Source organism: Oryzias latipes, chromosome 5 (genome assembly GCF_002234675.1).
Source record: "Oryzias latipes chromosome 5, ASM223467v1".
Classification (NCBI taxonomy): domain Eukaryota; kingdom Metazoa; phylum Chordata; class Actinopteri; order Beloniformes; family Adrianichthyidae; genus Oryzias; species Oryzias latipes.
In genome coordinates this window covers 29568084-29592165 of record NC_019863.2, presented here as the reverse complement: position 1 = coordinate 29592165, position 24082 = coordinate 29568084, and the positions used below count along the sequence as shown (strand labels likewise).

The 24082-nt window shown below is 43.4% G+C and overlaps 3 protein-coding genes across 8 annotated transcripts in view; 2 read left to right on the top strand and 1 right to left on the bottom strand.

Annotated features, from left to right (window-relative positions):
* Positions 1-296: 296 nt before the first annotated feature.
* phf13 (PHD finger protein 13) lies at positions 297-8006 on the top strand. Of its 2 annotated transcripts, none has more exons than XM_004069175.4 (5): positions 297-800; positions 3084-3185; positions 4479-4658; positions 5601-6021; positions 6101-8006. In XM_004069175.4, exons 1-5 carry the CDS (start codon positions 753-755, stop codon positions 6331-6333), a joined length of 984 nt encoding a protein of 327 aa, XP_004069223.1. In that variant the 5' UTR covers positions 297-752; the 3' UTR covers positions 6334-8006. The 2 variants fall into 2 exon arrangements, with proteins under 2 accessions (XP_004069223.1, XP_020559213.1); XM_020703554.1 differs by lacking the exon at positions 297-800 and adding an exon at positions 3838-3902 and having other exon boundaries at positions 3082-3185.
* On the bottom strand, positions 7393-19181 carry LOC101164973 (dnaJ homolog subfamily C member 11-like). 2 transcript variants are annotated; one of them, XM_020703553.2, is made up of 17 exons: positions 19059-19181; positions 18672-18860; positions 16998-17127; positions 16847-16920; positions 16639-16740; positions 15830-15958; positions 15631-15753; positions 15449-15522; positions 15173-15362; positions 14999-15084; positions 12368-12484; positions 12129-12284; positions 11815-11884; positions 11588-11645; positions 10096-10238; positions 9892-10021; positions 7393-9767 (listed from the first exon to the last, which is right to left on the bottom strand). In XM_020703553.2, exons 3-17 carry the CDS (start codon positions 17083-17085, stop codon positions 9742-9744), a joined length of 1566 nt encoding a protein of 521 aa, XP_020559212.1. In that variant the 5' UTR covers positions 17086-17127; positions 18672-18860; positions 19059-19181; the 3' UTR covers positions 7393-9741. The 2 variants fall into 2 exon arrangements, with proteins under 2 accessions (XP_020559212.1, XP_004069222.1); XM_004069174.4 differs by lacking the exons at positions 18672-18860; positions 19059-19181 and adding an exon at positions 18072-18374.
* Positions 19182-19691: 510 nt separating this feature from the next.
* Positions 19692-24082, top strand: part of LOC101172238 (calmodulin-binding transcription activator 1) — a 69550-nt gene continuing 65159 nt past the window's right edge. For all 4 annotated transcript variants that reach the window (XM_020703551.2, XM_020703552.2, XM_020703550.2 and 1 more), the window contains exons 1-2: positions 19692-19823; positions 21537-21632. In XM_020703551.2, coding sequence (XP_020559210.1) covers positions 19799-19823; positions 21537-21632 — 121 coding nt within the window. In that variant the 5' untranslated portion in view covers positions 19692-19798. The remainder of the gene's footprint in view (positions 19824-21536; positions 21633-24082) is intronic.

Genomic DNA, 24082 nt, shown 5'->3' with positions numbered 1-24082 from the left:
GTACTAATTTTCCTCCATACCATTACACAACCTCACCCCAGTCAGAAATGCACATAAATTGTTTTTGTTGTTCTTACACAAAGTTGCTTGATCACATTTTTTTGCTAAATGATTTGCATTGTATTTATTTTACTATATTGGCAACCCCGTTACCTGCAAAATTGCACCAAGTTTTATAAACAACAAATATAATGTAATAAAAATAAATATCTGTAAGCTTGGCTAATCAAGCATTTGATGGTTCACCAGTTACTGATAAAAATATGTAACAGAAAATCAGAAAAGTGGTGGTTTGTTTCTCATGTTGATTGCTTGTATTTCATAGATCAACCAGAAGGGGGTGCTAATGAGTCAAGCACCTCAGTCACATAGGTAAAGACTCTTTGGAGGTTAAAGAAGAAGAGAAGGAACCGAGTGGTGACAGCCGAAGTCTGAAGTGAGCAGTCAGCTAATGATTCAAACGGATCCCGGACAACTCGGTGGAAAACCTTGTAGGAACGATTTCTTCTTTTCACTGGTCGCGTTTCGTATCTTTTGTGTCGTCCGGTTGGAGATCCAGCGTCAGTGAGTTAGTGGTGGCAAACTAACTAAGTGAACACTGTTGCTTCGGGTTTCGGCTAAAGATAACGTTAAGGTGGACATCTAGCGAGCCAAAGCTACATTGCCCCAGTGTTTACGGTCCACTCCAGTCTCTCCTTTTCGTAGCCGTTTGGGTCTCAACGACGCGTCAGGTGGCCGGCCACTCGGTCAGGATGGGTGACATAAACCCATCGACATCTACTAACGCATTTCAGTCGGAGGTGAGTGTTTTGCTTGTGTTTTGATATCGAGTTTAATGCAGTTCTGATTAGCGTTTGTAGCAGACGTCAACTTAAATGACAGTCTGTCACCGCGTTAGCATGCTGTGCTAATGTTGACATAATGTTCGCAGATGGATCTTTATCTTTTCGGACTTAACGTATTTAAAAAACATCTTTACGGAACTCCGTCAATGACCATCTCGATTTCCAAAACTTTAAAATATTTTTCTCAAGAATTGCCACGGGTGTTGCTGTATGACTGTACTTCAGCGAGCCTTGAGGTTTTTTTTTTTTTTTCGTCGAAAAGAATACTCCAGCACCTCGGTCGGTCGGTGTGACATGATGATGATCATGCTAACACCAAAAGCGGGCTAAATATGTCGACACGATTCCTAGCACGCGCCGTTAAAGTTAGTGTCAGTTAATACTCGACGAGTGCGGATGTTTTTAAATCCGAGCCTAACTGTTGGTTCGGGTGCAGTAACAGAGACGCCTCATTGATTTCCTCGGCAGTTCATCCACACTCAGACTAGCTGTAGCCTCTTAGCATCAGCTAGCCCTGTAGTTGATGTCACTAGCCGGTTTAGCTAACATTAGCTGCACTGGAGACAAATGAGGGACGGAGCGGGTAGAGTAAACGTAAATTGTACGTTTATTAAAAAAAAGAGTAGTTGTTCATTAGTTATTCAATTTTAAGAAGTAACTGGATTTAAAAGAACCAGCTTTTTTTGTTGCAAACTTTTAGTATATATAAAAAATAAATAAATAAACACAAACTAAATTAACAAATCGGGATTTTTCCAAACATTAATACAATGAAATGGCAAATAACCTCATTAGATTTTTACACTATTACTGATGTGTTTAGAAACTTTGAGATGTTTAAAATATTTCTTACAGTTGCTAATCAATTCTGAAATCAAACATTTGACATTTTTGAAGACATACCACTAATCCAGGCTGTTTAAAAAGTCTTGAACATAGAAATCTAATATTAAAGACCCAATCTGATCATATTTTAATCTAATTTCAAAGTGTTCTCAGTTGTCTTTTAATTATGATAGCCAAAAAAAAAAAATAAAGAAAAAATAACATGTCGTTTTTTAGGACATAGTTTCTGCAGAGCGGCACTAGTTCATTAGAAATTCAGTTGGCGCAAAGCAACCCTTCCCTCCTTCCCATCAGGCAAAACTGACAGCTCTCTGTTCACATGCTGTCACTAGCTTACAGACCCTCAAACCCCCTACCTAACGTTACCTGTGCAACAAAAATGGCGGGAAATATTGCAGCCGTTTCAAGCTCAGACAAGGAAAACAAAGATGTACATGGATCTACTCGTCTACAAGTGGATGCATCAGAATGCCTGTGGCCCACCCAGCTTGTGTTTTACGTCACACAATCTTTTTCGTCTGCTGCTCATTCACAATGATTTGAATAAAGGAATACTCAGAAATGCAGTTTTAAGCTTAATTTTCTTTATATATGCCCTCCATCATCAGAAAAATGCAACAAGAACATGTTAAAAACTCCAAAAAACACAATTTTCATCGAAGTGGGTCTTTTAGTTCTAGGGATATTAACTCATGTTGCCATAAACTAGTTTAGTTGTGTTTCCAAAACAATGGAGCCACAAGGAAACCAACATCTACCATCTCACTTCTACATGTTCCTCATAAAGTTATTTTAAAAGCTGGAATCAATTATCCAAATGAATACTATATAAAAGTATAATTAGCAATGATTAATCATTGATTGATTCACATTAAACGGAAATCTGTTGCAGATGATCTTATTTCAGCTACCAAGGCTGTTTCGGCAAAATAGATCCATAGTTGTAACGCCTTTGGCAGAAATGATCAGATCTACTTATGGTTATTAATTCTTTCCAGTCATCTGTTAATATAAATATTGAACAGATATTATTTATTTCTAAAATAAATATAAAAAGAAGCACTAGACTGTGCAGCCCGTACTTTCTGAGTGAAGGTGATTGGCAAAACATCCAGGGTTTACCCCTTCCTTCACCATAATGTGTCTGCGATAGACTCGGGCCGCCCCGTGACCCCAAACTTGATTTAGTGGGTTTGGAGAATGGATGGAAATATTTGATTAAATGGAACAAAGTTGTTTGAACTTGAAATGGTTGGAAGAAAAAGTAACTTTAGCTGGACTGAAGTTGAGCTCATGTTAGACCGCCTTTTAGACGTTGCATAAACGTGACATGTTTAAATGCCATCGGGATGCCAAGATGTGCCAGTTTGAAAGTCATGACTGTGTTTTCAGGGTTTCAGTCCGCCGTACCGGAAGAGGAGGACCGTGGAGGATTTTAACAAGTTTTGCACTTTTGTCTTAGCCTATGCTGGTTACATCCCATATCCACAAGAGGTAAGTTAAAGTCAGCTTGGGTTTATTTTCGTCAGGCTAATCCTGTTTGAATCTCCTCTGTTAGAAATATTTAGCATAAGAGTTTTATACAAATTGAAACTAGCAAAAGAAGCACTTTTGGGGAAAGTTTGAATTTTATGAAGAAAGACATCACATTTGGAAGTAATACTTTGATCTAGAATTCTAGCCCCATGAGAACTTAACAGAAACAATACACATAAATGATAAAAAAGCATTTTTTGGGGGGTTTTGTGGCAGTTTTTTTTATTTATCTTTTTGTGCCCTTTTGTGTTGTTAGTTGCTGGGAGGTGTTTTTGAAAATGATTGGATTTTTTTGTCCATGTCCGCCAGCCCTCTCTTCCCTGCTTGAATTGAGTCAACTCAGTAAATCTGGGTTTGAGACAAGTTCTCCTTTGCTAATGTAATCTTGTGTTTGGATAAGGGGAGGGAGATAGCCTCACAATGAGATTATCTTCAACAGATTTGCGTTTCTCTGGACTCCAGAGTGTGCAGTAGCTTTGCATGCCCTTGTTTTTTCTTTTTCCCCCTCTAAACGCTTTTCTTTTTGTTTCTACAATGACTGTTACTGGTTTAACATTGGCTGCACTGCCTGCTGTCAAGTTTGCTGGTTCTTTTTCTGACTGTCATTTAGAGCCACCTCAACCCACAGTACACGGTGCTGTTTGTCACCTCCTTAACTGAACCCCCTGTTCTATGGCAAGTAGCCCCTATCGAACTGTTAATCCATTCACATCCATGTTTCTGCTTATAACATGTGTGTACATTTAACATGGTCGGAATCGTTTAGTGAAGAGGCTGTTTGGGTCCTGTCCTGTCCCTGTAATGGAGGGATGCTGCCTTTCCAGCTTTACATCTTCTGTTATTACACACAGATGCTCCAGGTGGCAGGGATGCTCCAACAAACACAACCATGTCCTTACTCGTGTCATCCGTTTTTTTTTTTTTGTTTCTCACAACTGTCGATGGCAGAACATTGTCTTACAGTGACACGGCTTTAGTTTAGTTTTCTCAAAAAGCAAATTCTGCTGGACAAGTGGAGTTCCCGTTTCCCATCAGCAACAGTTTTAGTTTTGTTTTTTTTCCAATACAGACTTATATTCGCTCATTTTTGAACAGTTTTTCATACGCCATACTGCCGTTAAGTTTCCTCCTAACATGGTCATCTGGTTGTTGAGCAGACAGATGTTTGTCATCCACATTTGGAATCTGTTTTTTTTTTGTGTGTGTGTGTGACCCAAATATGAATTCATGGATTACCGTTTTCTTTAATAGGAATCTCAACTTCGCAGTAGCTCCAGCCCCCCAAACAGTACAGGCAGCACAGCTGACAGCGATGGCTGGACCCCAGGACTTCCAGCCACTTGTTCCCAGTGGCCCACAAAGGTCCCGCAAGACAGGAACAGGAAGCGCCCACAGGCTGGACTCGCACTGAGCGGACACACCAGGAGAGACGTAAGATGGACCCCTGTTTGTTTGATTCTGTCCCGCAGGACTGCACGGGGCGGATGCTTGTCACGATTCTTCTTTCTCAGTCCGCCTTTGAGAAAAAATATGGGATGTAACCGCCAAATATACGTTTTTGGGCAACGTGATCAACCCCCGCCCCCCAAAAAAGATGACATCACAGCAGGTGAAACGGTAAAAAAAACCTGAATGGGGCTCAAAATAAATATTTTGAAACACACAAATGAAACCAAAGCGCGTATGTTCATTAAAATTATGGGATGGCCACAGGACCTATAGCCATTTTGGCATTTTGAGAAAAAATATTTGTATCTGTTTAAACGATCTTTACCAAATTTCACCACCAGCTGAAGTCTACAACCACAAATGATTGTTTGGTTGACCTTTGACCTTGGGAAGAGGCCACCATCTTGAATTTTTCCCCAAAAAAACACCTTAAGGACCAGCTACAAATTTCAACTCTTAACTCCTTGACAATCTTTGGCTCGAGCTTAAAGTGATAAAACAAATCAGAAATGTGGGTGTGGTTAACAAAAAACCTCAGTTGCCAAGGGAATCCAAAAGTTTACCTTAGCAGATTCAGACCTGTTCATCACCTCAGGCGACCGAAACTTAAAGTGGTTGCTATGGAGATGAAACCAACATAAAAGCCGTCATTGTGAGAAAATGTTTTTTTTGTTTTGTTTTTAAATAAATTTGTCACATGCAGGTCTGATAGGGTGGCAGAGGCAGCAGTGGAGAGAAAGGGGCGTGCAGCAGCCACTCAGCCAATGAGGGCGGGTCAAAAGGGGGGTGGCGAGGGCTGGGGCGGGTAGCACACGCTGACCACACAACGCCGCTTGCGGCTTTAATTTTAACTATTTATTTTAAGTTTTTTCACAGAGGTCAAGCTGTGTTTGTGTTTGATTTACATCCCTGTTACCTCTGCAGCACACAACCAGCAGCCTGCACCCGGATGACCACGGGAAAGCTGACAAGCTGAGGAAAAAGAAGAGGAGAAAGGAACGGGATCATCACTCTTTTGAAGAAAGCAGGGCACAGCCGGCCCACTCAGCACTACCAGAGGCGCATCCTTCACTGTCCTTCGGTGGACGGATGATCAAAGAGGAGCCCGAGGACGACATGAGCATTCCCCTCCATCCCACATGCCTGCCGAGCCCTTCCTCCTGCAAAGAGGAGCCCAAGGAGGAGCACCACTCTTGGGATGGTCGAGACCTCGAGGAAGGAGTGATAAAGGTACAAAAGGTGGAGGGATTTTCGGGAAACCGAACCGTGTTCCGGCAGGGAAAGCAAGTCGTGTTTAGGGACGAAGACGGCTCTGGAGAGGATGAAGACATAATGGTGGACTCGGGTAAGTCCTTGTAGAGCAACAGACTCCATCGGGAAAGAGAAACAGCCGTGATGCCAAATGCTGTATGTTGTCTTTTCAGACGACGACTCGTGGGACCTGGTGACGTGTTTCTGCATGAAGCCTTTTGCGGGCAGAGCCATGATTGAATGTAACAAGTGCAACACGTGGATCCACCTGTCGTGCGCCAAAATCCGTAAAAGCCATGTACCAGAGACATACGTGTGCCAGAGCTGCCGGGACGCCCACGGTACCCCGGATGCCCGCCGCTCCCACCGCTCCCGAGTCGGCCCGCGCAAACATCTGCTAGACTAACCCCTGACCTCTGACATTATTTTGCTCCAGTTGACCACTTTCCTGTTGAACCGACACGTCCTAAAGTTCAGGTCTTGAACCCGTCGGCCTCTGTCCTCCACAGAAAACCGTATTTTTGACGACCCCCTTGTTCCCAGGGTCTGATCCTTTTCAAAGACTGTCGGCGTGCTGTTACATGGGGTTTGTCTCTGCTTCCTACAGACTTTGCGCGTTAGGCAATCACTGAATAGATCTGTCCGGTCGTGAAACGGCAGCAGACTGCTACTATGGAACTTGTGAACACTGGAAACATATGGACTGCCACGCAGAGAGAAAACCCTCTCAACTGCCACCCACTCTGGTGCATGCTGGACTCCGCGGGAAGGAAGATTTGTCCTTTTTCCTTCCTTTTTGTAGATGTTTCTTTTTATCCGCCTGACCTTTGTCACAGAGATGAAACATCCCTTCAGGTTGCCTCCGTTGAACCATTTAACAAGTCGAAACAAGAAGCCTGGTGGGAGGGGCCTCAAATAGTATTAAACAGACGGGTATTCCACTAGATCAACGATGTAGGAGACGACGAAAGGATCCCATGTGTCCAGATGCGTCACCTGTTTGCAGCTGTTTTTGCTATTCAAGGGAAATTATAGAAAGAACCAGGCCCAGCTCTAACGGCTTTGACTTCATGAGCTGTCCTGACAGTTTAATGTTTCAGTAGCCTTTTTTCAGGTTGTTTCTTGGGTTTCAAAGCCCTTTCCAGTTCACCTGCTTCTTTTTCCGCTGCTAAGAAAACTTTTACATTGTTGAAAACAATCAAACGTTGGAGTTTTTAAATGCCTTTGACAGGATTTGAGCAGTTTTTGCCTAAACCTCACAGTTGGTGTCAAAATAATGTTTTTAGAGGAAACATTTTACCAGAAGAAAGCATATCCTGACTGAAGTAGTGGTGATAGAGCGATTTTACTGAACAGTGCAGGTGAAAATATGCATGCCCGTGTGTTTGAGCGTGTTCGCAGCACAGTCGCCGCAACGCTTTCTGCTCTTTCGGAGAATTCAGTCATAAAGATCTGGAAGCTCAAGTGGAAGCAGGTTTTTTTTATTTTTTAACAGATCTCAGTCTCAAAGCACCTCAGTTTGATACAGTATTAATCTTCCACACAAAGTTAATGTTATAAAAAGAAACGTTTTGGGACTTTTATTGCTGTGTTTCTGTTTTTTTGTGTCAAAGACTTGAGGCTTTATCATACATGTGCCACCTGCTGTCAGGCCTGCCGGTAAATACAAAAGCCATACTGTAAAGGGACAGATTTTCACCACAGAATGCAGAATCCATGACTTGACCAGGACACATCTGACACATGGAAGGATTGAGTTTGCAGAAAGACCCGAGCTTCCAGAGTTCTGTAGTCTGGTTTTTTTCTTACCAACGTTCATTTAAGAGTTTGAACCAGCAATCACTGAAATGGAAAGATTTTTCAAAGGTTACTTTTGTTTACTTGAATCCGGCACAAAATGTACGTTTTGGTTTGTGTCCTAAAGCCGGGAGCGTTCGTAATGTCAGCGACGGTTATTGTGATGGTTTATTCCACTTCTGGATCCCCTTGCTGAGAAAGCCTCGTCTGTACAGTGTTGCAAACTGTTTCTGTGAAACTATTGTACAGTATTGTAAATAAAGAGTTACCATTTTACCTCTACGTTTTGTCAGTGTTATAAAGTACAATCCTTCTGAAATGGTTGTTTAATCAAAGCCTAGAACCTTTTTTTTTCTTCCATATATTGCATATTTATTGTATTTTTCCAGGTTAGAATACATATTTACTTAAAACCATACATACCACCTACCTAAGGTGAACCAGTGTGGATGACGGGGAACATGAAGGGCAGTTTGTTCACTCGCCTCATGGTGCCGCTTGTGCAAAAGCAGCCCAATCCCTCTTTACAGAATAAAGGACAAAAACAGTGGAGGGGAGATGCTACAGAAATGACCTCCGAATGAGATGAAAGCTGACACTTTTTTACAAAAAAAACAACATTCAAAGGCTCCACCCCTATTTTAGTTACAATTAGCCTCATAAAATAGTCTCAAATGACATGAAAACTGAACTTTAAGAATAAAACTCTGCCATCATCCTCCGCATGTGGATGTTAATTCAGCAAAACTGTGTAAAATGCAGCTTCTTAGATCAATGAGCTGACTGAGAAGACAAATCAATTCTTTCACTTGATTTAGTTTTTTGTAAACATCTTTGAAACTTCACTTCTTACATGTCGATATGCACTTAAGTACATTGTAGAGGTTCATTCAAAGGCCTAATTTTGTGCCAAAAAACCGTCACACGAATTGAACGCTGTGAATTATAACTCAGCAGACACTTTATTACAAAAGCTCTGTGAGAAATGTGACTTTTTGTGAGTTTTAAGGTTTAAAACGCAACAACTGTTGGGTTTGTTTATTTATAGCCAATCCGAAAAGCCAGAATGTGCTTGGACTGTGTGCAATTTCAAAAAAGTGATTGAATGAATAAAGTCAGGCTCATCTGCAGGAATTTCCTTCAGAACAAACTAAAGTGCTGATGTTTTCTGTCCTAGCGATGCATCCGACAACAATGTCGTAAAATCCATACCAATATTTATGTTTATCACTGGGGTTTTTGGCAGATGCACACCAGCCAAGTAAAAATAAATAAACTAGGTAAATTAATAATTAATAAATACCGAAAATTTAGTTTTAGCTGCAGTTGTGCAGAAAAGCTCAATAAAACTCCAACACCAATCATTTCCCAGCTGAATATCTGCAACCTAGAAAAAAAAATGGACAGGAACAGAGTTTGTTGTTTAGCCGGATCACTCACATTGAAAGGGAATTTTCCACTCGGGAGGTTATTTCCCTTTCTTCTGTCATCCGCTGCACAGGTAAACGTCTAAACAGCAGGTAGACGTGTCACAAAAACCAAGAATTCAGACGAAGAATCCTTCAAAATAAAACACAAGTCCAGCTGTTCCGTGTTAGCATCTGCTTTAGATAAGCCGTCTTGCAGACAGACTTACTGGAAAAGGTAATCCTCATAACTACCAGGATGTTCTACATGTAGGACAAAGGCTACAATGACGGTGCACAGAGAACGCAATAAAAGTCAGAAAAAGAAAACCACTTGTGACTCGTTACTGAGAGGTGTCACCGTTCTTGGGGTGGGCAGACAGGTGCGCCGCTCTGCCAGGTGACGTCAACAGAAGGGCCTCAGAGACGACTCCTGCGCTCTGCTGAAACTGGGAACGGACGTCCAGGAAGAGGCGAAGAAACTTTAGTTCACAAAGGAGGAAGGCCAGAGGAGAATAGAAAACTCATTTTTGATGCATCTCTTCTCATCTCGCTTTCTTCTGCAAACACTGCAAGTCTGATTTATCTGGTACTCCAACAGCAGTGGGCCCCTAGGACTCGGACTCTATTCTGTGAGCTGACAAGAGAAAGAATAATGTACAATTTAAGCGCGTGTGCAAGCGCAGACTGCAAGCTTCAGTAATGCTGTAATTAATGTGCAGCTCCATGAGTCTTTGGTGAGGTAAGGCCTGCATACTAACATTGCTTAGGTATCCGTAGAGCCTCATCGTCTGCAGAAATGACTTGATGCATGACGCCCCTAAACTGATACAGTAATTTCAGACTCTTGTCTTCTCCCACGCACGGGTCGTAGAAGCCTGGCAGCCCTACCTGCACACAATGAAGCCGTTTTTGAGTGAAACGTGCAGACGTTTCGGCGCACGGCATCATTTCAGGGGACAAACCTTGGATGCCTCGGTGAGAATGAGCTTGGAGTCTTTGACCAGGCACTGCAGTGGCACGGTCACGTCGATCACCCGGGCTTTCTCCTGCTTCTGGCTGGTCTCCGACACAAACTTTCCATACCAGGCATTCAGGATGATCAGCCCTGAACAAGGGTTCATAAAAGTGCGACAAGTCGTTCATAGAACTACCAAATGGAAAAAAAAAAAGATCTAGAAACGAAGGAAAAGCCTAAAACTATCTTGTGTGTTTTGATTGGCAAACAACTCAAGTTTTGGTGTTTTCAACCTATTTTTGTGGCTTTTTTCAGATAATGGAGGACATTTATTAAAAAAAAAAAAATAATCTTAAAATTGCGTCTCTGAACATCTCTTTATTCAAATAGTTGTGAATCAGGCGCAGACCAAAGAAATGCCATTGGAAAAAGCCTGTAGTAGTGACATAGAAGCTACAACGGCAAGTCAGAAGCTCCCTGCTCTGCTTCATTCTGGTGCATCCACTTGTAGACGACTAGATCCATGTACATCTTAGTTTTCCTCATCTGAGCTGGCATCTGGCCTTAAAACTGTACGGTTGGACAGCTCCAATGTTGCCCGGCATTTTTGCATCTACACTTGTATCTACACTCAAGCCACCTGAAGGACAAGCATCTCTCCGCTCTTCTTCACCCTGATCCATTCTGCTCCACTGCTTTTTCTAAAGTGCAAATTATTAAAGTTACAAACTGGCCAATCAGATGCCTCAATAAAAAGTAGGTGGTGCCTGCTGGGCCCCACGTCCAAAGTTTGATTGACAGATTTTGTGTAGTCCGCTTTCAAATTGTAGGGTGTGGACTTCCAACAAGCTCCATCCTGATTGCTGATAGTGGTTGCCATAGAAACGCTGACCCAGACCGACGCAGACCGATTCAGACCAATCACTGCTTACCGACGACACCTGGCTCCAACATGGCGGCCTCCGTATCGTGAAGAAACTGTGACTGAATTGACTTTATTGGGCGACGTCACACTCGCTCGGTCCAGTTCTCAGATACAGTCAATGATCCCGTGTATTAAATCACAACAACGGTCTCAAAGAAACAGTGCTGTAAGGATTCCATCTCAACAACGTAGAGTTTTAGAGTAGAGTTTTAATAAAAACAAAATAACTATAAAACCAAGAAAATGAAAAACCTTCAGGGTTTCATTGGGATGCTGAGCTCTTAGTTAGGGATGTTTTAGCAGGTGTTCATTCTGGTGTTTTGCTGCATAGATCTGATTCCACAGAGCGGATCAATACGACCATCATGATGTGTTGTAAAAGAACAGATGAAGTTGAAAAACCTCATCTTGAAGGAAGGACACTACAGCGTTGCAGTAGAAGACGATGATAAATGTACTAAAAGCTCAATTGGATTTTTACCAAAGTGGAAACTCAGAGTTTCTGCAGAACTTTTTCTCTTTATCCCATTGGTGTGGTGTGTGTATGTGTGTGTGGGTGTGTGTGTGGCCTCACCCATTTTGGATTCTTCTGCTTCTACGATTCTCCTCACAGACTCCTGCATCAGCAGAACCTGCAGAGAAGCCAAGAGGGTATGTGGGGGGAGGGGGGGACGGCAAAACATTTTTAGGATGGATGAGATTCAGTCAGGAGTTCATAATGAGGAGAGTCCAACTTATAAAGCATGATCGATTATGCTCCACGCACAATGAATAACCGCATTTCTGCAAGCGAGTACTCACAGCAGACTCTGCCTCCTGCTTCTTCTTGGCGATGTCTGTGGCTGAGCTTTTCCGCTGCAGTTCCAGCTCTCTGAGAGATGCAGACACAAACAACCACCCACTGAGATATTCACTGTGGAGTCTCTTTGATGACGGCGTAGGTGTTAAAAAAAAACAACGATGCCCATAACAAAAAGGCCAACTGTTTGCTCCTATCCGCAATGAGGATAGTAAGCTATGATTCAACATGTTCTGTGGAAGGATCGGTCCATCAAATCACATCTGAACTGAACTGTGAGGAACAAAAAAAACAACACAAAGTGATCTGAACTCACTGTTCCTTCTGAGCTTGTGTGTACGGGACGATGATCAGTCTGTGGATGGCCATGTAGACCACCAGAGGTCCCACGGTGGCATAGAAGACGGCACTTGGCAGCAGTTGATCAGTCAGATGGATTGGAAACAGGTATGTCTGACTGGCACGCGCCAGCCTAAAAAAACCCAAAACAACACAGATGTAAACACACGCCATACAAACATCACATAGAATATCCTACACTGGGGTGGCTCGTACCTGAGCTTGAGCGTGACTCCCTGTGGGACACCCATGCTGACTGTGGCCGACAGGACACTGTGTCGGCTGATCTTCCTCTCTGCTCCATATTCCACCACAGTGCCGAACCAGCCAGTTCTGGGAGAAGACACCAACTATTGAAGCTACTGAGGACTAAAATTGTGACAAAATAAGCAAAATATCTGCATAATTTGACTTTTTAGCTAAAGGATTTTCCTACATGTCTCAGGAGCCAGAACTTAAATTTTAAAGTTCATGCTACGGTTGTTTTTCCACCCATTCATCCATCTTTATCCGCTTATCCGGGACCGGGTCGCGGGGGCAGCAGTCTAAGCAAGGATGCCCAGACTTCCCTCGCCCCAACCACTTCCCTCTGGGGGGACCCCGAGGCGTTCCCAGGCCAGTCGCGAGACGTAGTCTCTCCAGCGTTTCCTGGGTCTTCCCCGGGGCCTCCGTCCAGTGGGACATGGCAGGAACACCTCCCCAGGGAGGCGTCCAGGAGGCATCCGGACTGGATGCCCGATTCACCTTAACTCTACTCTCGACTCCGAGCTCTCCGCGGGTGACCGAGCTTCTCAGCATAGGTCAATTCGAATAACAACTTGCTTCAGACAGATCGATTTGGTAGGATTGTAGGAATCGACATAAATTCATCGATTGAGCCGATTAATCGTCACACCACTAAAATATTCTCTTCTTCCTCAAAATTGACAGAAAAACCATTCATCGTCATCCCTAACTGTGAAGTAGCACCTAATCCTTTATTTGTTTTCAACTGATCGCAACAATTCTTGTGGACAAAAGTGCAAGACCAACGTTTAATACATACTTATTCACATCCACAACCTAAAGCTTTAAATGCGAGCGACGCAACATAGAGATTGACGTTTGAGGATTCTGAAGCAGAAGATTAGGCAACCAACTGGCTTTGCTTTTAGAAACAGACAACGAGGGTGACTCAGACCAAGAAAATCTTTTAATCTTCTACCTTGGATGCTATTCAAAGGGGAAATGAAGGTAGGTGGTGAGTTTTTTTGCCCCCAGTATTTTATTTTAAGACAGTAAAGCCCAGACTTTGAACTCAATTTCCAGAATAGAAATCTCGACCCCCCCTTTATAGCTTTTTTGTAGGTGGATTTATTTAAATGTGGGCTAATATTAAAACAAACATCTCAGAATGACTCATCACTTTTGCTGTAAACTGGAAAAACCAAAGAATAATATTTTATAGAAGTCCCATAAAACGTGTTTGTGTTTTTGGTTGAACCCATTGACTGTATCTGAGAACTGGACTGAGTGAGGGTGATGTCACGCATAGAAAATGACTTACTCCAACTAGCTCCAAACACATAAAGTCAATTCAGTCGCTGTTTTTTCGCGATACAGACGCCGCCATGTTGGAGTCAAACGTAGTCAGTAAGCACTGATTGGTCCCAGTTGGTATAAGTCAATGTGTCTATGGCAACAACTCACGCCAATTAGGAGTAAGCTTGTTGGAAGGCCACGCCCCTACCACTTCAAAGCAGGCTCCACCTACTTTTACTGAAGCATCTGACTGGTAAGTTGAATACCAACAGAAAAAATGATTTAAAAAATTTGTTGATGAAGAACTTGTTGAAAAAAGGTATGAGATCAAGAATGGTTATAGGCCCGGAGCACCTTGGGGTGGGCCGGGTCCCTGCTGGGGCCGGGGCGGGTCCCTGCCGGGGGCGGGACCCCCATTTTCTCTGCGTGTTCTCGTTCCTCCTACCCCTCGGCCGGGGGGCTGCTGTGTCCTGACCTCTGTCTCCGTTTCTGTGGTGGGGGTGCCCGGATCGGTCGGGTTGCTGCGCTGTCTGCCCCTAGCTCTGGGGTGTGGGGTGCCGGGCCCCTTGCCTTCGCTGGAGCATTCAGTGTGATCAAGGTACACTCTAAGAGGCACACAGTCATTCAACCTACCCGCTTATTCACCTTTGCACAAATACGGGCATGGGGGTTGTTTGTCTCTTTTTCTACACCCCTCTTCATGAATATCGGTAATGTGAATATTGTGTGTACCTGTCCATGTGCAGAAATGTTGGGAGATAAATCTTAAATCACTAATGCATGATTATACTTCAAACCCGTAAATAGTTGTGTGCAGACTATTTTATTTATTTTTTTGTTGCTGTGTGAACTAAGTTACATAATTCAATTTACTTACAACATTGTTGTGTTTTAACCTTGTAATATCGACTACCCCCCACTCGAACCTCTTATCCCCCATCTCTGTTTCTTTCTCGCCTCTTTTGTTTCTTTTTTCCGTTCGGTCCAACAAGGAATCTGTCCAACACAAGAGGCACTCAGTTCTGATCTGCTTGCTCAGCTGATGGACAGGACAAGTTAAGAAAAGGAAAAAATAAAAAATAAAAGGAAAAAAAGGAATGGTTCTTCTGACCAATAGAATGACTGAGGAACAGCTGTTTATTTCTATATAGAAGTTTATGGGGTTTTGGCTTCTTGGAGCCACTTCCTGTTTGGAACGGATGGAAGGATCCCTCAGTCCAGTTCTTATCTACAGTCATTGGTTGCACAGTAACTTGCAGATGTTTGCCGAGATGACATTTTCTAAACAACAAAAAACAAAAAAAGAGTTTTGCCTACTTGACTTACTTTAGCGATCCTTTCACTTTGGTCTGGTCTTCATCCTGGAACTTGTACTGGTAGCTCATCATGAGGTACGAATGTGGCACCCCTAACTAAAAATGAGTTCACAGGGGATAAGAAAAAGTTACAGGCTGATTATACAACTTAAATCGGGGTTTTGCGGAGCAAAATTTTGTGTACCTGTAGAGCTAGTGTGAAGTGACTGCTCTTTGTGTCCCTGACCAGGCTGGAGGTCATGGCACTGGTGGGCCCCCAGCGCCACTGCAGATAGCCCATTGTGTTCTGATCCAAGTGGCGTGCCGTCATCAGAGAGCAGCTCGGCCGCGGGCCCCGAGGAGAAAACTGCAGCCCGCACTGAGCTGTCAGGAAACTGGATCAGAAGTTGACAAAAGAAAAGGCTGTCAGCCCGCCCCAACAACGTTTTCACGCTTTAACGGTCAGAACGTTCGGCCCTACCACCGCGGAGTAATGTTGCGAAACATTTTCAATCCAATGAGAGGTCCTAAAATGTCTCCAGCTCCAAACTCAACCTGCAGTGATGGATACAGACACAAACCAGCAGAATGGGGCTTATTTAGAAAGTACAAGCTTCTACTTCCTACAGACGCAAACCAACAAGGTGGCGTTTTTGAACGTACTTCCCCCCATCCCTTAGCGGACAGGACTCTGCGGACGGTCACGTTAATGTTGCCCCCTCCGCTTCCATTGTGCGTGGACAGAGAACCTGACAGCATTGCTGTGTCGTTGTTTGTCAGAGGAGCCTGAAGACAGAAAAATGTTTCCGGAGGTCAACGACTGGACAAAAGAACAATTGATGTAGCGTGTGTGTCGACGTACCTCTATAGACTGGGAAATATGCATCTTGTTTATTTCTATGTGAGGAAAACCTCCTCCTGGTAGCTCGTCGAAGTCCTCATCGTAGCGGTCAAAAAGATCTGTTGCATCCACACCGACACTGATCGTGCCCTGAGTGATGAGAACATGTAGGAGCGAGATGTAGAGCTTTAGAGCCCCCATAAAAGAAGATAAATGAACAAATATGTGGGAATAAAGTCAGAAAATGAAAAGGAAACTGTCTAAATTTTCCGAGAATAAATTCATACAAATATGAGGAAAGAAAAGTTTACATTTTCTGATAATAAAGTCAAACAATTTATGAGAAAAAGCAGACATTTTACAAGAATAAAGAAAAATATTCAAAAATTGACGACAACAAGGTCGCACAATTTTGAGGAAAGAGTCAAAATTTCATCAGAGATAAAGTTGGGAAAAAAGTTTACAATTAAAAGTTAAAATTTGACAAGGAAAACAGTAATAAAATATTAATTAATTAATTAAATATTCATAATTTTAAAAATGTTTCAACAAAGAACATTATCTCTTTCATTTACTTTGTTTTATAAATGTACATCTGTGTTTGTTATAAAATTACCAATTTTACTTAAAAAAAAACATGACTAATTTGTGATTTAATTTAGATAAAATGTTTTCAGAAAATGTATGCCTTTATTCCCATAATTTTACGACTTTATTTGGATATTTTTATTTATGTTATTTTCGTTAATGGTGCCCTTCATACTCAGTTGTAAAGATGTGAATGTAAATGTGATCAAACTGTTTAAAAAACAAAACAGAACTAAGTAAACCTTAGGATTAGTTCTTTGCTGCAGCCTCCTCTCCTCTCTTTCTCTCTGTAGTCGTTCATACTCCTCCCGAATTTCTGCTGGTGTCCTCCTCCTCTCCACAACCTAAATGTTTTTTTGTTTTGTTTTTTACACAAAAAAAACACATGAAGAAACAGAGAAAACTAGCACAGAAATGACACAGGTTTACTGAATCCTGTTTAAAAAATACCTCCCAGCCCTCCACTTCCAGTCCTTTCTTCCCAAAGAGGTCGTAGATGGCTCTGGAGTGAGCATCACTTAGCACTAGGATAAGAAGAGATGGACAGACACGTCAGTTTTGCAGCGGTTGTGATGTATTGACAAACTCTATGAGGTCCTACCCTCGTAAGCCTGGTGAACTCGATTGAAAAGCTGCTCGGCTTGTCTCTTCAGCTCCGGGTCTCGGTGCTTGTCGGGATGGTAGAGCATGCACAGCCTTCGGTACGACGCCTTCAGCTCCTCCAGAGTAGCCTGGAGGGACAAGAGGGGAGGCGAGAGTCAGACGGATGAATTTGTGTGACAGATATGAGGAAAACTGCCGATTTGCGATATTACAGATCGATATTGCGATGACGACGTAACTTGCTGTACATAAACAAATAGCAAAATCACTAAATGCATCATTTCCATTTCACTCCAACAGTTACATTTTAATAAGGGTCAACATAACTTAAATTATACTACAAATCTACAAAAGAGGCCAGCATCTAATATCAAGGGCTCCATCTGATTGGTCAAATGCATAAAGGGATTTATTTGATTAATTAAATACTTCAAGCTGCCATAAGAGTGTTATGGCACATTAAAGATTACCATTTATCGCAATTGTCACCGACCTTTGTTTGTGATATGCGTATTGCACAGGTTGGTATCGCGATAACGATACATTTGCCATTTATTGTGCAGGTCTACGTTCTTGTGACAGATCATCATAAATGTACCACCACAAAGCTGGAGTCAGTACTTTTGTATCTTTTTTACCTTTTGTATTTGAAATGATCACTAAAATCTGAATATTTACATTTGAAATTCTTAAAAAAATGTTAAACTCCAGTTTGTGGGTAAAATCTTAAATTTTGGATCTATTAATCATCTAAACTTCAACTGTTGCTATTTTTTCCCAACCTAACATGATAGTCCTCCACGTTGCTAAAGCAACAAATGAAGTTTTTTTTTTTTTTTTTTTTTTCCACGTCCACAGCAGAGTTGTGGTGCCTGCGTGGGCATGGCTCCGTGGAATCAGCCGGTCAGAGCCTCCTCCTGCACGGAGAAGCTGAATGAGGAGCTCTCCGCTGCAGCCAGGAGATGATGCACAGTACAGTGTGACCAAAGAGCTCAATGACAAGCAGCCCAAAACTCGAAGCACAGCGTCAAAAACGCTCGACTATTGCGGCAAAACAAAAGACTCATCATACCTCTTTTCTGACATTGAGCAGAGAATAATAGTCTTGATTATTGAACTCAAAATCTTCATCTTCAGGAGCCGCCATGTCTGATTTCGGCCTGGTTGAATCCCGCCCATCCCTGTAATATTCTGGAATCTGATTGGTCAGTTTCAGAGGGTCGTTTGCGTCACTGATTGAAATATGTTTTTGTCGCCCCCTGCTGGCAACTTGTGAAAATACATCAAAACGTTTGCATTTACGTTTCTACACACATATGTAATTGACCAGATGATTAAAAAAGTAACGATAAAGGAATTCTGTTTTCCTTGTTCTATCTTTTTATTTTTAGATTTTGGTGAGTGAGGTTTTTTTTTGTTTCTATAAAACATTTTTTTTTAAAGTTTATCGACCTGAGGCTGTAGAGAGTGAGCATCACTCCATAGTAATTTACCAGATAAATAGGGAATAAATGTCTGAAAACGTTGATCCAGATGAGTTAAAAGAGAAGTCGCATAAAAAAACAGCCACAACTTAGACAATTCTCCTGTGATTAAAAACGTCAACAAAAGCGTCATCTTCAAAACTGGCTGACATGAAAATACTGGAGAAAAGTCTTTAAATAGAACTTACTATCAACCCTTTCTCGGCAGAAACAGTACATGTTCTTCAGAGCCTCCTGCTCGAAATGTGTTCCTCCAGAGTTGTGTGTTTCTGCACTCCAAGGACGCAAAGCAGACATGGCTGGTATTGTCTCTGTCAAACACAGGGATTTGGTGCAAAGGCGATATTTCACCCTGAGGCGCAGAGTGACAGTGCGGGCTGGAAGCAAGAACATAATGGTACCAGTTAAGCCCCGCTATTTAGAAGGGATCACCAAATAAAAAGCGGCGGAATGGTAAATTTGAGCGAGCAAACTGTGACAGGCTGAACTTTCTGCAGGGATATTTTAAGCCAATGATTTCCTGTCACCGTAGAAATAAAAGAAAACTGGGGGCATGTTTTTGCCTTTTGACCTACCATTACTTTAATCTTAAAGCTCGGCTCAAAGGGAGCAGGTGGACACGGCGCTGTGTAGGCGCGCGTGGAGCTGTCCTTTCAGCACCACCAGCTTCAGCACCACGGCGGATGACAGCGCTCGCCAGCCCACGCTCATGCGAGGAACATGTATTTCAGACAGACGGTTTTTTTTTTCGTTTTTTTTTTTTTGCAGGGGGTGGGGGTCGTATTTATGACGAGAACGCACATTACAGGCCGTGTTTTTGACAAAAATCCGCCGAGGAAAAGCGAGGGCGCCAGTTTGGAGTCTTTGCGTAAAGTGCGTAAGGGAGAAAAGATGATGATGAAGATGATGAGGATGATGCTGTGGGAGGCTGTCAAGGTGTCCTCGGATACAGACGTTGCTCAGTGACGTGAGTGAGAGAGAGGGAGAAAGAGGGAGGAGGAGAGCGCATGAACTTGGGGGGGAGGGGGGTGGCCAACAGGAATAGGGGACGGAGAATACCGCGTGTCGCCATCACGGATCCCCGCTGTCAGTCCTCCCCATTTCGGCCACTAGTCAGGCTGAACGCGGCAGGCTCGCCCCCCACTACCCACCTGCGCTCCATCTCAGCCCCGCCCCCCTCCTTGAGCTGTCCTCTCAGTGCACGCGCTTGGTCCTCCCCACCACCCCTCCCTCCCGCCACCACTGGGTCGAGTCGAGGAGGAGGAGGAGGAGGAAGAGGAGGAGGAGGAGGGATGAGGCGCACGGCGGAGGGGAAATGGCTGCCGAAAACAAGCCGGAAGGTAAGAGCAAATAATGTTTTTTTTTTTTTTTGTGGTGGCAGAGTCCCGGTGCTCGGGGTTCCAACGAGGCGAGGGGACGAAGGCAGGGAGGAGAGGCAGATAGAACGGTCGGGCTTTCCCTCTCCTCTGGCCCGTCCCGAAAACACGGAGGCTGGTGCTGAACCAGCGACTGTTAGCCGACAGCGGATAAATAACTGAGCGAGAGTTGTCCTGTCGGAGGACGGGACACTCTTCAGCATCCGCCTGCTGCCAGCTGGCCTGATGAGTTTAGCACGACAGGGATGAAAGAGGCTGAGCGAGGTTCACGCTGAAGGAATTCAGATGCTCTCTGTGCGCGCGCGGGCGCGCGTGTGTTTTGTGTGCGAGTGTTTCTTTGAGCATAACATAGACCTCTCAATTGCATATTCCCCTTCCTGACAGTCACGCAAACCTCCCGACTCTAATTTGACTTAAGTCGCGTTCAATCGTTGGTGTGTTTGGTGTTTGCGCGCGTTTGTGTTTGTGGTAATTAGCTGTTGATGGCTTCCTAAGTGCCTAAAAGGTGAGAATCAGGCTGCGTCCAGGTTGGGAAGTGGGGTGCGCGCAACTGTGTCAGTTTCAGGTCATTTTATGTAAGAGGCGAGTTTGGTCATTTTTTTCTGTTCCCTCAACTGAACTCTTGAGGTGGTGTCATCAAACACAGTCACTGTTTCCTCCAGGCTCTTCATTTATCCATTCAGGGAACATTATCTCTGGTTCAAGAAGACATCAGTAAAGCTGCTCCACATTTACCTCGAGCATCCCTTTCATTTTTTCATGAAGTACAATTCAAGGAAGCTGCAACAACTGTAAAATAAAATATAAAATCTAATTTTGAACGTGTTTTCTTTTAAAGATTCACTGTCAGTGAATGCAAGTTTTTAACGCTCTCCCCACTAGGGAGCAATGCTGAGCAGTATTTCTCCGTGGGGCAATTTTTGCTCACATGAACAAGCAGTATCACAAATTTTCTGAATCACATTTCAGGCGTAAAACACTTTAAGGCACATGTACATACAAGCATGCAAGCCTGTATGTAGCGTGTTGCCAAAAGCAAAGAGAAGGCCGTGGGTTCAGAGTCCCATCGCGTGAAGACTCCTGCAGCAGATGAGGCAGAGGACCCATGGGTGGTTCTACGAGGAGCTCAAATACATTAAAAAAACAGTTTTTGTCTGTGCAGACAGAAGCAGACTGATAAATATGCAATATTTGTGGGTTATCCCTGCTACTGTAGTGTGAGGGCAGACATCACAAGCCTCAGCCGGGCTACAAAGCTGGGACACTTCCATCAACTCTTTCCATCAACTGCTGTGTGTAGTGTGCCGAGCAGCAGAGAACATCATCTACCATATAGCCTGGAAGACCATCTCCCTCTGCACTGGCTGGTCTACTTTGTATCATAGCAACAGTGGTCAGGGAAACAGAGAAATGATGAGAGAAGAGAAACTAAAGCTGGGTACAAGTTAGTCACACGCATGGAGGCAGCGTATCTGCTGTGGCCAATCAATCAGGGGACACAATGGATTCAAGTTAGTAGATTAGGAAAGGAAGGGCAGCCTACTCCAATCTCTTGGACTTTGGTTTCTGGGTTTCCGGCAGAGGGGATGTTGTGAGAGGTTTGACGGTCAAAGTAAGCAAAGTCTAAATGTGCCCCCCTCCCCCTTCCCTGGCTGTTTTTTTTCTTCTTGTTTAAAGGACTGAAGAAGATAAGGAATCCAGAGCGAACGGTCAGGATTGCTGTTGGTTACACAGGACACACCCCTCCCAAGAATGATGACACTGATGCCAACAGTAAGAGCCACACACACTCTGCGTTTAAGTGCCGCATACTCATTTTTCTGTTGCACACCATGACTCTGGGAGTAAAAGCCTTTTGGCAGAATGATGTGATGTGGGAACTGAGGTCTCCTTCTGGTCTGCCCTGTGACAGATCACGCACACACACATGCAGACCCTCACACCCTCTATGTCTCTGTTACTCTGCTGAGACGTCATCCCGGTTCAGCTCTGTCACACTTCATGTTTATCCGTGCGTGTGCACTATTAGCACGAGAAGAAGGCCGGCCTCACTCTGGCTATCAGTAGTTTATTGTCATATCTAATCTGTCCAGTTGCTATTATGTATCTATAATCCTCAGTGGGGCTTGTTTAACTACAAGTGAGATGAAGTGTGTAATCCCGCCTTGTGTGGTAGCTGGGGTGTGTTAGCATGAAGACAATGACTATTGATCCCAGAGACCAAAGGGACAGATGTGTGTCTGTAAAGGGGGACAAACTAAAAACAAACACAGAGACTGCCGTTGAAGCAAACAAGCCCGGTGCTCTGTCAGATGGTGGGGGGCACGTGATGGGGGTGTTGTTGGGGACCTGGCATGAGCCCCCGAAGCACTGACACTTCAGCAAATGAGCTGCCCTCAGCATCCCTTCAGAGAATCAGAAAAAGAGCATAGAATAGAATAGAATAGAATAGAATAGAATAGAATAAAATAAAATAAAAGTAAGAGTTGTTCAAAGTAACTAATAAGTTGCCCTCAACAACACTTTATACAATCAGAAAATTGGTTGGTGCTTCGATATAGAAGAATAGAATAGAATAGAATAGAATAGAATAGAATAGAATAGAATAGAATAGAATAGAATAGAATAGAATAGTAGAGAAGAGAGAGTATTTGAAATAACTAATAAACTGCACTTATCATCACTTAAGACAATCAGAAAAATAGTGTTGATGTTTTAAAATAGAATAGAATAGAATAGAATAGAATGGATTTGAAGTGAGGGTTCTGTTTGGAATAAGTGTTTGATATAAGCTGAGACTTCCTCAGCCTATTCTTGTCTCTTATCTGCTCTCACGTCCCAGCCGGAGGATTACTGGAGGAAAAGTTTATCAGCAGAATGATAAAAATTAGCATGCTCGCCCATCTCTCTCTACCCCCCCCCCCTGCCCCACACTCTCCCTTTTTTCCCATCCTCCCCTCCCTCTTCCTGCACTTTCTCCTTCATCCCGTGTTATATGCCTCCCCACCTCGGCTCTCCCTCTTGCCTCCCATCCCGTCCTTCTATCTAGCTGCTGCGCAATGAGCCTTCCTTTCTGTCACATTAATTTCATCCTGTAAAAAAAAAAAGGGGGGGGGGGGGGTAGAATTGTGAAAATTTCCCCTGATGCCTCCTAATATCAATGGGGGGAGTGCTAAGAGTTGCATTTGGAGCATTTTTTCCCTCTCTTTACTGAGGAGAGTTTTATAATTAACTGACAGCCATCTCACAAGGGCATTGACTTGTTTCTGTGTTAAATATGCAGATGACAGTTTTATGAGGTAAAATATTCATCAGATGGAGGTAGCTCTTCTGTGTGGTTGCAGTATAAATGAAAGCAATTGATGGGCTACCAGAGTTATGTTAACTTTGGCTGAGGATTTGCACTTTTTTTTTATTGCACATATGACTTAATGAGCCCATCGGTTTCACATTAGCATTCAGGCTTTGTCACACTTTTGAACTCTTTTCAGTAGATGTACAAGTCAGTGAGGGGGTCTATGTACAGCCAGAATTTGAAGTTAAAAGGCTCAGATGAGTATGTTTGAGCTTCGTATAAAAAAAAAAGAAGAAAAAAAAGAGATAACTTAGATGTTGTTTTAGGGCAGGTCATCCTCTTTCGTAGCTAAAACCCCCAAAACATTGAGCTTTTTTTTCTTCTGCCCTGTGTCATACCAGCTCTGCTGAGATCCATTAAAAACAGATGGAAACGACAATTGCACCTGGGGTGCGTCTCATCTTTCCAAAGCCGGCATCTCGTCTGTGGGTCGGGATTGTTAGAAAAACACTCTTTAGGGCGTACGAGCTCATCAGCGGTGGAAAAATCAGCAGAGCTCTTTTTAATTGTTCCATGTTTCATAAGCAGAAACAAACGTGAGGACGCGTTAGGCTGTCCACAAAGGTGTGCTTCCAAAAGAATGGCAGCATCAAGGTCACCAGTGGAAAAAAAACGTCTCTGTGGGACAAATTCACGGGATGTGTACTCTTTGATCGACGGGCTGTGTGTGCGTGTGTGTGGGCCGGTTTCTAAGCATGTGTGTGCAAACGCATGCGTAACTTGTTTGATGTGGTGGTTCTGGTACATTTCAAAGGCGAGGCTCTGATGAGAATTCTTTAGAACAGCCGGGTGAGGGAGGGGGTTATCGCCAGTAGGGGTGGGGTTTATGCGCTGATTGGCATTCATAGCAGAGGGGCTGGAGTGCTGC